The sequence below is a fragment of the Podarcis gaigeae genome (genome assembly GCF_964106915.1).
Source record: "Podarcis gaigeae genome assembly, chromosome: 10".
Taxonomy (NCBI): domain Eukaryota; kingdom Metazoa; phylum Chordata; class Lepidosauria; order Squamata; family Lacertidae; genus Podarcis; species Podarcis gaigeae.
Window position 1 is genome coordinate 68313883 of NC_139686.1, and position 16602 is coordinate 68330484.

The 16602-nt window shown below is 43.4% G+C and overlaps 2 protein-coding genes across 3 annotated transcripts in view; one reads left to right on the forward strand and one right to left on the reverse strand.

Moving 5' to 3' along the window:
- BCAP29 (B cell receptor associated protein 29) overlaps positions 1 to 16602 on the forward strand; it is a 920634-nt gene that overhangs the window by 265726 nt on the left and 638306 nt on the right. The window lies entirely within an intron of this gene.
- Positions 1 to 16602, reverse strand: part of PRKAR2B (protein kinase cAMP-dependent type II regulatory subunit beta) — a 72696-nt gene that overhangs the window by 14047 nt on the left and 42047 nt on the right. For both annotated transcript variants that reach the window (XR_014555842.1, XM_083701595.1), the window contains exons 3-5: positions 8679 to 8731; positions 8186 to 8269; positions 1033 to 1139 (exon numbers count right to left, since the gene is read on the reverse strand). Coding sequence is in view for 1 of the 2 variants with exons in the window: in XM_083701595.1 (XP_083557721.1) it covers positions 1033 to 1139; positions 8186 to 8269; positions 8679 to 8731 (244 nt within the window). In the remaining variant the exon portion in view is untranslated. The remainder of the gene's footprint in view (positions 1 to 1032; positions 1140 to 8185; positions 8270 to 8678; positions 8732 to 16602) is intronic.

Here is a 16602-nt window from a genome sequence, read left to right on the forward strand (position 1 = left end):
ATTGGGTGCCAGTGAAGAAGATGCTGCAACTACTGCTCTGGCAGGGGCAAAGGGGAAATATGGCCAAGGGAGCAACCCACCATAGGCAGTGCAGGTATGGATAAAGGTAAAGGTAAAGGGACCCCTGACCATTAGGTCCAGTCATGACCGACTCTGCGGTTGCAGCGCTCATCTCGCTTTATTGTCCGAGGGAGCCGGCGTGCAGCTTCTGGCTGACTAAGTCGCTTCTGGCAAACCAGAGCAGCGCACGGAAACGCCGTTTACCTTCCCACTGGAGCGGTACCTATTTATCTACTTGTACTTTGACATGCTTTCGAACTGCTAGGTTGGCAGGAGCAGGGACCGAGCAACGGGAGCTCACCCTGTCGCGCGGATTCAAACTGCCGACCTTCTGATTGGCAAGTCCTAGGCTCTGTGGTTTAACCCACAGCGCCACCCGCATCCCTGTGGCAGGTATGGATATTTGCATAATATTCCCCATATTAGATAATTAGGGGCATCACATTGACACCATAAAACACTTCTGCTAGTATGCTCCCAGGTGCCTTTTCCAGGTTTTGCTTTTAGCATTGAGACCGAAGAGACCACTTAACCCCATAGATTCCTGCCCAAGGCACCGCTGACAGTACTATATGCCCCAGAGTTGTGTTTAGTTTTCAACAGAAAGCAGGCTTGTAGTGTTGCAGATCCAGCACTCAATTGCCAGCTGAAATTAGACATGATGCCCAGGTGAGTGCTGAGCACATTTTTAAGAAGGGCTTCCCCAGTCATTTACGGAATATTAATTGTACATCTGTAGAAATGCCTTTATTGGTTTTTAAGAGTTTGTAAGGAAGGTTTTGTTGCTTTTAGAAACATTTATTTCATCTTTATATTGTAGACCACTTAGATGGCTTAGTGCCGTGAAGCAGTTTATAAATTGGGAAAATGAAAAGTGTAAATAAAATATTGCAGATTTTCTCCAAATAATGTTGGGACTCTTATGCCCTCCACACAACCGCACTGTACATAAAATAAAATAAAAACACTTACCGATCAATTACATAGAAGTTGTCGCCATCATCACCTTGATCGATGACATGCTCCCCTCCTTCAGTCAACTTTTCAAACATGGCATCTAATACCTGAGACATCTGCTCCTGTTAATCAAGAATATTCATTCATTTATTGCATTTATTGCTCACTTTTCTTTTCAGCTCAGAGCAGTTCCACGTTCCCCATGGGGATTAAAGGCTACTCTCAGATGCAATGACTTAAGACTTAAGAAGGGGGGAAACATGACTCATTTTTGTGACCAGTTGTGACATGAATTTGCTTCCCTAAGCCCAGGTTGTGTTTTTATTTTATTACACTGGCACTTAGGTCTGCTTTAGACATGATGCAGATGAGGAGACCGCCTACCCTCTCTGAAGGAAATTTCTCCTCCTTTCCTCTTCCAGCGTCAGCTGTGATACAGCATTCCCTCTCTAAGCAGATTCTGAAGCTGGCTTACCAAGGGTAAAATTAAACCTGATCAGCACAGTGCAGACATAATAATAATGCAGATGAAGAGAGGCAAAAAGGAAACAGGGTGTGAGCACTCAGCCTGTTCCTGATCTTTTAACTATGATTAAGAAATTGGCAGCACAGTATATTATGTTTGCTTCAGGCTTCAGGCTTGGGCTCATGTGCACAGGAACAATTATTTTCCTTGACTTTCTAGATGTAAGATTGCGGTCCTGTCCACCTGAAAACAAAAAGCAAACCGACCCCCAGGCCATTTATAGTATAGATAGGGCCTCTCCAACATAACACACTCAGAGTGTGCTTCTTCAATGACCGTATGTGACAAATTATAACTGAAAATGTAACCTAAAAAAACACCTTAAAAATCTACCATGGCCAATTTCACCAGTTAGTTTAAATGTTGGCTTTCTCTTTATAGCTTGGTTTGTATTGAACTCAGATAACGCAGCAGCATAAAATCAGCATTTAACCAAAACGCAACACACAGAAAGGTTATCAGCTAAATTTTGGTCTGTAACCTGTAACCCTTTCCTAGGCTGTGGTCAGTATCTTCATCATCTTCCTCTTCCACACTCCCCAACAATACTCAGTTCAGGAACACAGTTGTAAAGTGATGTGCTTTTTTTAAAAAAAAAAAGTGGCATCAATTACAACAAAGGAAAACTTCATGCAGCCCACTGGTAGTTTCTGGTAGCCTCTCAACGGGAATGAAAGGGCATTGTTGTTTTTTTTGCTAGACACATCCTAGGACTCCCCCCCCCCACACACACCCCAAAAAAACCATGCCAATGAAAACAAAGAGGGAAATGCTGGAGAAAACTTGTTCACATGAAAATTTTCAGCACATTTCAAAGAGGGAGCCCATTTTTCTGTTCAAATTTTAAATTTTAACCAAAAGGAAATTGCCTTTTTTATGCAGTGCAATCAGCTTCAATAGAGTCAAAGACCCATTTGGCTATCCATTTTAAAAAAAGTGGTCTGCAAAACACAAGCAGTTAAGAATAATCAGTTTGTCAATGAAGAAAAAAAAAGAGAGAGGCTTAAAAACCACTGCAAACCAGCAATGTGAAAGGGTTTAAGGTGTGCTGAGCCAAGGCTAGGGTCCAAAGCCATAATATAGAAGCTGTGGGAAGTTTGAGACACACAAGCCAGAGTTTCATCCCCCCTGCCAAAAAAGGCGGCAACTTTCAGGCAGGGAAAATTGTTACACCACAGACAGACAGCAAAGCCCTGGGCTGCATGTGTGTCCTATCATGTCACATGTACAAGATAACAAGATGCCGGTACAATACACTTCCGGCAACATCCACTATGAGGGCTTTGTGGACACAAAAAGTATCCCCAAAGATGGATAATCATGATTTACTTAGACCATTTCTTTACTGCTCCATATGTTCTAACCACTATACAGTCAAACCTCGGTTGTCGAACATAATCCGTTCCGGAAGACTGTTCGGCTTCCGAAATGTTTGATGGCCGAGGCGTGGCTTCCGATTGGTTGCAAGAGCTTACTGTACTCAAGCAGAAGCCACGTCGGACGTTCAGGTTCCAAAAAACGTTCGAAAACTGGAGCATTTACTTCCGGGTTTTAGGCGTTCGGGAGCTGAGGTTTGACTGTACAGCAAATGGAAACAACAACAAATTTTACAAAAACCCGCAAAAAGTTTACTACCCCAACCTTCTCTTTCTTTCTCTCTTTCTCTCTCTCCTTCTGTTCTTCACAAACTTATATTGTCTATAACATTAGTGTCTCACATCAAATATAACTGATCTGTAGAAAAGATTTTATTAATGGAAAACTGTGACACCATATGCACTTTTCTAATTCAAGAAAATATTTTTTAATTTTTTTTTAAATCCACAATAAAACCATTCATTACTAAAAAATATACAAAGATAGCTTTTCCTGTTCTTCCAACACACTTTCTCCCTCAATACCTCTCAGCCTCATGGCTCTCACCTAGGATTCTACTAACTGACCCAGACTCACACCCAAGACCTAAACAAACTCGTGGAACGCCTGCAAAATCCCGCAACGAAGACAATTCCTAAAACCTGCTCATATCACCAGAGTCTCTCATTCTAGGCTTGTTTTATGAGCAGGCACCAATGTCCTGGTACTGTATGACCCAGAACTAAAAGGCATAGCAGCTGTCTCTTGCAATAAGCCATTGAAGACAAAATACGTAATAAATCTGTCTCTCTTAATAAGCACATACTGTATTTAACTATTCAGTAGAATTGTTTAGAATTTGAAATTGAGAAAGCAAAAAGAGCTAGGCTGAGTTAGCTAGCTAATCCAGCTATCTCAACATTCTGGCATACCAGGCAGGGAATTTTGTGTGTGTGTGTGTGTGTGTGTGTGTGTGTGTGTGTTGAAAATAGTACTTCTGGCTAACAGCATAACACAAAGGGATGGGGGGCCTGTTGTAATTTTCATTTGTTTATTCTTGTGTGCTTACTAGCTATTGGCTCCTTGCCAATGACCTGCACTCAATGTTTTCATTGGGTTTTGACACTAATTGCCTCATGCTAGGGGCCATCCCAATCGTAAACATTGTCACTTGGAATTAAATGGCCCCCAGGGGGAGACCCCAAGACCCCCAAAAAGCAGAATTGGAAGGTGAGATGTCACTGAGTGCAGCCTTTCCTGTCATAATGCTGCAGCGATGGGAAAGGTTCTGCTTGGCAGATTTCACCTTCTATGTGACTCTTAAAAATACAGGAGCTTTCTCAAGATGTGGACCTTGCCATCTTATGCTCCCCCATTGGCTTTCTGGCCCCCAGTTTCTAAACTCCCTGGTCTTTCCACTCCCCTTCTGCCAACACCCCACAGGCCTTTTTGTTTCTAGTCCTTTAGTCACAACATTCCCCCCTCCAACTTTATTAAACCTTATTTTTCAGCTTCGCGTTGTGTCTTCAAGTTCCTGCTTATTATCTCAATGAATAGCAAAGCCTGCCTTTATTCCACCATCCTAGCTCCTATTCAGGACCCTGTGCAGATCAGTACCCTTGATTTTCTCTCTCCCTGCCTGCTCCACACACCTTCCTAATTTAAAACAGTCTATCTTCTCTCCCCATCTTTTTTGCAGAATTGTGTCTGACTCCATCTATTCTTCCCTCAGGTTCCTGTATTTAGGTCCACAGCCAACAATGTGCTTTGCTTCTGCCAACACTTACTTAGCTTCCCTGCCTCTTCTCACTGAGCCTCCCTACTGCACTTCAAATCTCCTTCTCTTCCCTATGGTTTCAGTACCAGCCAAACTGACCTTTTGCTTTCTCAAACTGATGGATATGTTCTATAAACATCCTGTGTTTCATTCCCCTGCATTTAAGCCTTCTAAATGTTCTAAGACCTTGCATCGGTTCAAGTAATAGATGCCACAGGCTTCGTAATCCCTGCTGCTGAAACAAAATCCCTTCGCACATTTCAGTATAGATGATGCTTTGTTCCCATATTATGCAAATAGACTGCACACTGAAGCAAAATGGTTCTGACTAATCCGTAAGTCACCATTTGCTTGCTTTCTAAGAAAGATCTAATACAAGGGGACACTGTTTACTTGTGTACTTCAGATAAAATTCGACCTCAAAGTGGAGGAAAAGTAATTACAATTCAGGGTTCTGTAATAGAATAGAAATAGAATAGAAATACTTTATTGTCACTGTACCACTTGTTTACAGTGAGATTAAACGAGCCCCCCTCCCCCCCCCACAATCTCTCAGTCCTTGTTACACTCTCTGTTTGCTGTCTTACAGCCATCAACCCCCGAACATCAGCTGCAATGTTGCCGTCTTCCATTCAGCAGCCTCACGGCCCACGTTTTTATAAAGAATTCAGCTATACACAAGCTTACAGTGGTGCCTCGCAAGACGAAATTAATCCGTCCCATGAGTCTCTTCGTATAGCGGTTTTTTCGTCTTGTGAAGCAAGCCCATTGACAGCTTAGCGGATTAGCGCTATTAGCTAATTAGGGAAATTCGTTTTGCGAAGCGCCTCCAAAACGGAAAACCCTTTCGTCTAGCAGGTTTTCCATCTTGCGAGGCGTTCGTCTTGCGGGGCACCACTGTATTTCAAAATGCTGTGAAATACTACATGGCATGGGGAGGGGTAATATTTAGTACACATACAACACACACTCACACAAAATGTGCAGCCGCAATGTGTGAACAATTCCTTCTTGCTTCAAAAGTATGGTTTTGTGAAACAGAATCAATGTCTCCAAATTTTTATGTGTCATAATGGTGGTTTACCTCCAAAGTTGTGTTGTCAGGACAACTTCCACAAAGCGTTACAAAAATCTACCCTGTGCCAAATTTCCACAGCAAACGTGGATCTGATGTTGAGGCAGAGCCAGTGGCTATACACCAGTTCAACGCTTGCTGAGCGTATACAACTCTGGTGGTAATTTGGCACTCAGCCTGCAAGGGAAGAGGTGCAGGTGCACAGGAAAGGGATATTCGCCTTGCTATACAGTATACCCTACCCCAAAAGCAGATGATTCAGGTTTATGGAAGGATCCTGTGACCTACTGCTACTGCAATAATTTGCAACTATGGGAGACACATCTCCCTGGGAGAAACCAGTCCTTTACTTTTTCCTATACTGCTCCTAAATCTCCCCTGCACACATGGGCATCTGTCAGGGAACTGACATCGGAGCGAGAGGTGGAGGCAAGGCTCCCGAGCGATGCAGGAGGGGGGACCAGCAGAGGGGAAGGAATTCAGCGCAACACCAGCAGAGAAGGGAGGGAGATGGAGGATTCGGAGAGGGGTCTCCAAGACTCTTCGCCTGAAACTAGTGGAGAGAGCACGGTCACACCTCTGCCCACTCCTTCCTTGCGCAGAAGAGTTCCGCGCAGGGAGAGTAGGCGGAGACTTGGCGTCAAACAACTTCTATGCTGGAAGAGGTTCAAGAAACACCCACTAACGGATTCTGCAAGCGACTGAACGGCCACGGAGTGAAGGGCTGTCAGCCGAGGCATGGTTAGCCAGGCAATCTAGCCGAAAGTAACGACAACTTACGCACAAGTAACCCCTTATAACCATTACAGCATCCATGGTGCGGGGGGGGGGGGAGTGCAAGGGAGCAATGTGCCTCCTGGATAATCCCCAGATTTCTAACTTCCATTTTTCAAAAAAGAGTAAGCTTCAGGCATTTTTAGAACCTGAGATAAAAGACAAAATGCACAGGCACTGTTTTTTTCTGTGAAAAATTAGCCTGTTCCCTCCACCAGTGTTTTGCACACCCATCCACAAAAAAAGGTCCTTCAGACACCCATCCCTGCACCTCAATCATCTCTGACAGCTGTCACAGTCAGCAGTTGTAACAGAGGTGCTTGCCACGAAGAGCTTGGGATCCTGGAGAAGGCACAGTATTTAATAGGTGTCACAGTCAACCCAATAGTGACACAAATGCTACAAAAACAGAGTGAAATTAATCCATACCGTTGTACCTTGGAAGTCGAACGGAATCAGTTCCAGAAGTCCGTTCGACTTCCAAAACGTTCAAAAACCAAATTGTGGCTTCTGATTGGCTGTAGAAAGCTACTGCAGCCAATCAGAAGCTGCGGAAGCCCTGCCAGATGCTCGGATTCAAAAGAACGCTCACAAACTGGAACAATCACTTCCAGGTTTGCAGCGTTTGAGAGCCAAAGCGTCTGAGTTCCAGGGCGTTTGGGATCCAAGGTACAACTCTACTTGCTGTACGCTAGTGCACTGATTTTCCACATTACAGAACTGACTCCAATACTCCCTGCAATACATGAATATCAGACTACCAGAAACTGCTTTGTACTGAGTCAATCCATTCACCCATCTGGGTCAATAGAGTCTACAATGACTGAAAGTGGCTCTTCAGAGTTTCAGATAGCGTTCCAGCGCTACCTGGAGAAGCCAAGGGCTGTACTTGGAACCTTTTTATTTTCAAAGCTACCTTTGAGCTATGCCCATTCCCAGCTCATAAGCCTGATTATTATAGCTTTGAGGACTCCACTTTTCTGCTACAATGCACAGATCTTCATCAAGCTAGAAATAGGAAAGCAGGAGCCTTCGACACGCACACAGCCCCTAGCAGAAATGCAGCAGATTGTGTCTAGACGGTTAAAAATAAATGCATACAGTCATACCTTGGGTTACAGACGCATCGGGTCGCGCAATTTCGGGTTGCGCACCGCGCCAAACCCGGAAGTACCGGAATGGGTTACTTCCGGGTTTCGATGCTTGCACATGTGCAGAAGCGCTAAATCGCGCTTTGCGCATGCGCAGATGCGGGTTGAGAATGTGCTTCCCGCACGGATCACGTTCGCAACCCGAGCGTCCACTGTATTCAGTTTGGAGTAAAGCAACTAGGCAAAAATGCAAAACAGATTTAAGTGACATCAATGTTACTCTAAACAACTTTTATAAAATATCAAGTTCATACAAGCAAACACATTCATACTACATGGACCTTTGGAAACAAAGAATATAACAATTCTAACAGCTTATCTTAAAAGAATGTTGGTATTGTTTGTTACAGACAATACTATACCTTCTCTTGATACTGACACCAACTTTCACAATGATTTGTTGTTAAAGGAACAAAACCCCAGAATCATGCTTCATCTCAGAATTTCCCTGAAAGATGAATCTCTTAAGTGTTTCTGGGATCCGTAAAAGAAATAAAGTCACCACTTACTGGATCTAGGTTCTTAAATAGAAGTATGTCTTTGCAAGCTTCTTGCAGTCTGTTTCTTTGATCATCTGTTTTGGGGTGAATAATCTGGAAGAAATAATTGCAATTTCTATTTCACTTCTCTTAGTCTTAAGTAAAATGATCCTAAAAGAAGCCAAAGGACAATTTAGATGAACACTCCTGGAAAGCGAGATATAAATCATACTACTAAACAAATATTGTCAGGGAAATAACTGAGACTTTCAGAATTTTAAATCAATCTCAAATTAAAAAGACACAGCACAGGAATGATGAAAGGAAACTTTAGTCTTTGATTCCTATCAAAGGGAAATTACAATAAAGATGACGGTGAAAGAAAAGGTTTTTTTAATTTATATTTTAACACATTTTTCAAAAACTTATGTGATACAACTTCTATTAAGGAGTGTGTTTGCATATTTCCTGAATTTGTCTTCCAATAATACAAACATACATTTAGTCTACAAAGTCAACATACCCTTGATTCAGTTTCATCCTCTTCTTCATCAGGATTATAAGCTTCTGCGCACACTACAAAATCAATGAAAATATGAACTGAGTTTCAAACCAAATGCTCTCAGAATTCTATTTCGAGACCAACAGTCAATGGTGAACATTTAGAATTGTGTTATTTTGTTGTAGCTTGTTGTTTATCGTCTTGCATTTCTTGAAAGAAAAGCACTTGAAATGAACAAATCAAAACAAGTATATTTAAAAAGAAAGACTTTATGCAAATATATGATTCCCTTTGTATATTTCTTTCATTGGGCCAAAAGAAGCCAGCTCCTTCAATCTTTCCTATGGAATATCTTCTAGATTCTTCCAATAAATTTTGACCAGGCTCAAACACAGGCCTCAAAGTGAGCACCTTGGTAGTATGCCAGTCCCATTACCCAACGCTCTTGTCTCATGCAAGCTGAGATGCAGGCAAAAGGGTTCATTAACCCTCTTTTTCCCCCAGTGCAAAGAACAAGTTTCGACTGTATTTCTTGAGACACCTCACTGCCATTTCCCTATGATTTGGCTTCCGCATGGCAACAAGAGGCAAAGAGGTATAAAATAGGTGCTCCACCAAAGCTACATTTGCGTGCCTGTTTCTGCTGCTGCCATCATGTGAATGAAGCAGTATGAAGATGGATGCCACACCAAAAAATGCAAAATGCAAATGCTCAGAAATACTTGGTTCTTGGTTATTATATTGTGCAAGTGCCGGAGTTCTGTCCCAGCAATGGAAGAAAATCCATTGCTAAGCACCAACATTTCCAGGATTGAACCATGACACGCACAACAGATGCCCCTGAGAGTCCTGGCTGGAATGGGTTGGCTCCACCTACTAATGCACAAATTCCTTCTATCAAACTAGTGCGGCCATCCTGGGCACATCCAGGAATTTGCCTATACAGTATCCGTCTGTCCTATGTTAGAAAGCACACAGCACCATATTCAAAACTTGTGATTTTATTTTAATTTCCTAGGTGTAGAAGTCTGAATACCAGCCATGTCTACATAAGCATCTTCTCTCCCACTTCCTATTTCACATTCCGTAACACAATAGATTCCATCACAAAACGTCTGCATAGCATTTTGTCACTAAATACATGTTGAAAGAGGCACCATCTTAAAACAGGCATTCCCTCCTGTGTATGGTTATCCATAGGTTTTTCTCAGCACACCTTAGGCTCACCTTTTTAAGCAAAATATTTTTAATTGAAACAATCAGCCAACTAAACGTTGCAGTCCAAGCCTTCAAGTCATCACAGTTCGTTCCTCACCAATTATTTGTTTATCAAACTGGCAGTATCGCCATTTTTGAAGCTGTACCAAGGTTTACATTCTTCTGTGAGCCATGTTTGCACACTTCGCCAGAAGCGTAGTTGTTTGCTTACAATATCTCACATCTGGTATCTGGCTGCATATATATCGTAACATAAAAGTTCAGCCAATACTTCTTCCACACAGAAGGTATTTCTTTGTCAATCTGCGTAGCGTTGCGTTAGGACTACCTTGCATGAGAAATGCTAAATTTCTTCATATTCAAATCCTTGAGCATATGCAGGACTATATATTTTATGCAAAGGAAGTCATAAAAGTTATTTTATGTTCAACAGTAGCTCCTGATATGAATTAAACAAGGGAGAGCAAATCCTCTAAAACAGTGGTTTTCAACCAGTGTGCCTTAACACCCTGGGGTGCCTTAAATGATGGTCTGTGGGGCTGCGGGCAACACTGGCCTCTGTCCCTCTTGCCTTCCCTTCATCCTCCGATGGCCTCTTGCATCTCTGCCACCCAAAGGCTTGCACAGCTGTTTGTTGCAGCAGCCCTGGCTACAAGCTCAGCAGGTGAATGGTGCCTCTGGGGCTGGCCACCAGGGGGTGCTGGTTGGCCCAGCCAACCAGTCCGCCAGCCCTTGCTGTTGGGAATGGACAGACAAGTCCCAGGCCCCTGCAGGACAGTGTATGGAGGCACCTCTCATTGGGGCTGGGTAGGGGGAGCAGCTCAGAGACCAGGGCAGCAGCAGCCGCTGCCCAGAGGACTCCCAAGGAGAGGGGAAGCTGACGGAACATTCCACAAGGAAGGGTGTTCTAAAAAGGGTGAGGGGCTGCCAGCTCTGCAGGCAAGGGGTGACACAACTGGGCTCCTGAGTCCCACAGGGCTGCCGCAGAAAGAATGCAGTTGGTCAAGGGAGCTGTGGACCCAAAGGGGTTGAAAACTTCGGACCTAAAGCATTTTAAACACTATCAGCCCCTATGTTCTCACTTGATAGCTGCATGTTCGTAGCCTTAGCAAGCCAGCAGTCCCAAATAACTGCATTTACCGGTATAAGTTTCCTTTTGCAGGTCTCATATACACAAACATCCACCTCATCAATCCTCACATCAGTCCTGCAAGTGAGGTTTCTTTTTCCAAACTTTAAAGCGGAAACACTGACGTATCCAAGGCAAAAGTGCACAGCAGAGCTGAGATGTGAATTCTAGTCTCCCTAGGGAGGTCCCTCATGCATCACCAAAGGATAAGACTAAAAAGAGCTTAACCTTGCATATACTAAGTTATATGCATGCATGCAAATTCAGAAACCAGAATTTAAACAGAAATGCAATACCTCTCATCACATGGGGGAAGACTCTGATCAAGTGACCTGCTCATTCCTCTGCCTAGGGGTTAACTGCTGGTAGGCAAGGCCCTGCTGTTCCCCTTTATCTTTCAACAGGACTTGGACCAGATAGCCCTTCAAACAGAGGATCTTCCTCTGAAAGCAGGATAAATTGCTACCCCGGGCTCCCAGGTTTGAATTTGTCACTCTGTTTAGTAGGCCACAATGGCAACCCAATAAAACATGAGCCTGAGGATTGATTGATTGATTGATTGATTGATTGATTGATTCATTCATTCATTCATTTATTCACTCAGAAGAGTATCTCTCCAGAACTCTTGGGGGGGTCTTCTGTCTTTGGGCTGAAATGGAGTTGCCAGTTGGCCAACTTATGATGGCTGCAGCCTTGGCTCTTAGTCATTTAGGGCTTCATGTACTTGTCTTTGAGGGCAGTCTTGTACCACCAACTACTGTTTTCTCCCATGGCTTACTTTAAGTATTCAAGAGTATACACATGCATTCCATTTTGGAAACATCATGCTTGTAGTGGCTGCAAAAATCATAATGAGGTGAAGATGGGTTTGCTTGTTTATTAAAAAAATTATAGGGTACCCTTTAATATAACTGTCAAAAGTGACATGCAGGTACCGTATTTTTCGCACCATAGGGCGCACTGAACCATAGGGCGCACCCAGTTTTTAGGGGGGGGGAATCAAGAAAAAAAATATTCCCCCCCAGCCCCAAAGAGCAGCGTACAGGCTGCACACAACCTCTCCCTGCCAGAGGGGTTGCGCACAGCTTTTGGAAGAAGGCAAGGCAGCAAGCAGGATGGATCCCGCTCGCTGTTTTGGCTTCCCCTTTAGCCCCGTGCAGCCTCTCCTGGCCGGGAAACGCTCCGCAGGGCTAAAGAATCCATAGCCCCGTGCAGCCTCTCCTTGCTGGAGGGGTTGCGCACAGCTATGGCAGAAGCCTGCATTCGCTCCATAGGACGCACACACATTTCCCCTCAATTTGTGGAGAGGAAAAACTGCGTCCAATAGAGCGAAAAATACGGTAAATAATAGAAACAGTCACAGTATACATGGAACAACTGCACAGAAAAAATATTCAGCAAAAGGATAAAAGCTAATCAGCCTAGTTACATTTCACAATGGAGGGCCTGGGAAAATGGAAACAATCTTTGCCTAACTCCAAAAAAAGACAACACAGTTGGGCGCCAGGCAAACCACTCCATAAACAGCTTGCCTGAAAAGGCCTTCTCTGTCTGGTCATCAGCCACCTAGCTTCGAATAATGTAAACATTTGGGGAAAGTTATAAAAATCCAAAGCTTAAGCAGCTGTACCATTGCACATGCATCTACATACAGTGTCTATTTTGGGGAGAATGGGGCTTTTAGCAGTCATGATTTTGTGCAAGGTGAAATTCAAAAAGAACTGCATCAATCACTGTAGTACAATAGGTCCTGTACCGCAAGAACAAATGGAAATAAGATTACTTTAGAAGCTAATCAAGATGGAAATAGGTGGCTCTAAGGTTACAGAGAAGGTAATGTTATTCATACTGTAAATCATCTTCTTGGTGGAAAGGAAAAATTAAGAGTAATTTCAATGCCCAATAAATAATGCATGAGATCACTTACATAATCAGAAGGTGGGGAAATGAACTGAATCAATAAGAATGTCATAATTTCTACAATATTAAATAAGGATGAGGGGAAATCATAAGTTCCTCATAACAGATCATCCTGGTGATTTTAATAGGTTCCCCACTAAATGCAGAATACCATTCTGCAAATTTCCATGTAAGTGGTCAGTCCTTGGTTCCATTCTGATAGAGCAGATTTTTAAACATGCATAGAGCTGAATCCAGACTGAGGCTGCAATGTTATGAACACCTGAAAGCAGGGGCGCCTGGCAAGGAGGGGGGTGCAACCATGCATGTGGCCTCCTGGCAACGGTGTTGCTGCACAAACTGGGAGGTGAGAAGGTGAGGGAGTGGGGAGATCAGCATGATGCATGCGCAACCACAGAATCATGCCAACGTTCACCAGCAAGCACAGCAACACCACTCAAGGATGTGTGGCTGGCAACAGCAACTCTGCCCTGTGGGGATCCCTTGCAGATGACCACAGTGCCTGGAGAGCGTCAGCTCATGCACCCATAACAGTGACCAGGGGAGGAAGGATTGCCGAGAGGAGTGCAGAGAAGAAACGCCATAGTGCATCTGCAGCAGCGCAACTGCCCCAGCTGCAACAAAACAGGTCTCTCCAGTATTGGTCTCTAGAGCCACAGCGAGCGCTGCAACCTTCCGACAGCTTGCCCTCACGCCCAAAGGCACACTCCTCTGAGACAGACAGATGCCAGCATCATTTGAAACAAGTTCTTTACCACGGAACCCAGCAAAACACCATTTGTCTAACCTACAAAGCACTACACAGATGAATGTTTGAGCATTTTATATGAAGCTTGGCCTACCAACAGAGAAAGAAAGATGTTTTCTCACTTGTGGGGCGCCTACCCTGAGGAATCCACAGTTCTGCCCAGTGTTAGAAACTGGGAGAGAAAAGCTAGGAGCCAAACGGCTTCTGGGACTTGGGTTGTGGGCGCCAAAACAGAATGTCTAGTCGCCACTGGGGGGGGAGGGGGAGTCGGCAACACTTTTTATTTATTATTTTGATAAGCAAAATAAGCAGTTCACATAAGTGACTACATTTTTAGCAATTTTGTGTTTACAATAAAAATACCGATACCACGCTTCAGTTTTCAAAACGCTCAACTCCTTATTGTTAAACTCCTTAACATATTGTCTATCCTTAACATAGACTTTAAGGCGTCAAGTAGCTCTTGAGTGTCGGCCAGGCGCAAAAAAAAGGCACTCAGACTTTATGAAGTGCTCGCAAATGGAGAATTTTTAGACGCAAAATGTGCCTGGTGCCCTGCTAATTTCCCACCTATTCTGTGAGGTAACAAAATGGTCCCATGTAGTATGTAAGGGGCTGCAACTGAAGGAGGAAATAATAATAATAATAATAATAATAATAATAATAATAATAATAATAATAATTTATACCCCGCTCATCTGGCTGGATTTCCCCAGCCACTCTGGGTGGCTTCCAATGAAGATTAAAAATACATTAAAACACCAGTCACTAACAACTTCCCTAAACAGGGCTGCCTTCTATATCTGATCAAAGAACCTATGTTTACTTTTTATTTAATGAGAAAGACCTCGTTTGGGACTAACAGCAACCCGCTGTGTAGGTAGGGGTAACATTTTCTTTCTGCGCCCTTTCCCCTTTATTTTCTCACTGCCCCTTGCAGCGTCCCAAGGCTTGCCTGTGACTCACACTGTCCTAGTTCCAGATGTTATAAACAAGGGTCTAAAAGCTTAAAATAACCATGTTTGAAAGTTGCCAGATTACTATACAATGCCATGTGTTTCATGTCTCTACTAGTGATCTTGTCAGCTGTCAGGTGTGAAGGAAAGGTTTGTTTGCTGAGCAGTTTTGAGTCGCCAAGTGTTTTTTTTTCCCCTGCCAGCAAACAGTTAACTTGCAATGGCTCCTGATGGGCCACAGTTCCAAGGGAGGCAGTTGGCAGTTGGTGTGGGGGGGGGTCACCATCGTGTATTGTGTGTTTCTTAACTGAACTTGTTCTTTAAAACTTGTATGGTAATTTTTGTTGCTGTCAGTTAAACTGGCATGTCTAGAGCTTGTGGCAGCAGTGAGCGGAACTGCGCACAACCAGGGACTTGACTTTTCTGGGCAAAATGTAAGTTACGAAAAAGTCTTAATTTACCTTGTGAATTCACATAATTTTAGCAGGTATTGGTGCTGCTGCATATTAATTGGTGGCAGTGGTGGGTTTCCAGGGCATGAGGTGGTTTGAACATGTGCCATAACGGCTTCATGCAAGCCTCACAGTTTGTTGGAAAGTGATATAGAGTAGGTATGAACACATAGGCTTGTTATTCTATTCTTCTTTCTCATTTGCAAGGTTAGCCACATCACTAGTTAGCGTCCTATTTGCTTCTTCGAGCGATCCTGTTGTGGCATCTTTTTCAGCAAGTTCCTGCTTATGCCTTGCCATCATTTCTTTAATTTCTAACTCCTTCATGATCTTTTCCCTTTCCAAATCGGAGTACTGCTCTTCAGCAATGGGGCGAGCCAACTGTTCTGAATCGGCTTTCGTTAACGTGATCTCAAGTTGTGCTGCCAAAGAATCTCTTTTGTCCTGCAACTCTGGCATTTTTTATTTTATTTTTTGCACTTCTTTACTGAGTTTTGCCTTTTCTTCGCACTCTTTAGTTCTCGAACTTGCGTTTTATACAGTGTGGGAAAATATTGTTCTGCTTCAAGTTGGTCCTTGAACTGTCCATCGGCATCTTGACGTTCCTTTCGAAGTTCATTATTCTGCTTTTCTAAACTGAGTTTGATTTCCAAAAGCTTACTTCGTCACCTTCATCGCTAAAATTTTGTGAATTCACAAGGTGAATTAAGACTTTTTAATAACTTAAATTTTGGCCGGAAAAGTCAAGCCCCTGGTTGTGCTTAGTTCCGCTCAGTGCTGCCACAAACTCTAGACATGCCAGTTTAACTAATAACAACAAAAATGACCACATAAGTTTTAAAGAACAAGTTCAGTTAAGGACCACACAATACACGATGGTGACTCCCCCCCCCCCCAACTGCCTCCCTTGGAACTGTGACCCATCAGGAGCCGTTGAGAGTTAACTGTTTGCTGGCAGGGGAAAAAACAATTGGCGACTCAACCTGCTCAGCAAACAAACTTTTCTATCACATCAGGTCTCAAGAAACACAGTATTTCTCTCTCCCTCCCCATGCATTTTTCTAGCCTCTTTTCTACTGTGCCAGTAAAGAGCTGGGGGGGGGAGGGGGAGAAAGGATTCAGTGTTGCGTGCAAGACAAGAGAGGATTCAGTCTGACCCAAACACCTGCAGTAAATATGAAATATACCATTTCAGCGGAGACAGCGGATTTCTGGGAAGCAAAGACTCTACCGAAACAATAAAAGAAGCCACGTCTTCCAGGACATTCTAACAGGTGAGCAACACATTTCCTCCATTATGTATTTGCAATGCCAGCTGCAAATATTTGGCAGAGACTCTGCAATTTAAAAACTAGCTGTCCACCTTACTTTTAAGCCCAGTGCAGGCATAACAACGCTGATCTGTTGACTGATCCAGAGCAGGCAACGGTCTTGCATGCAGCTTCGTCTGCACAAGCCCCTTTCATTTAAAAGAATGAGAATTATACAAAAGAACAGCTGATATGCTTTCTGACGCTCCCAT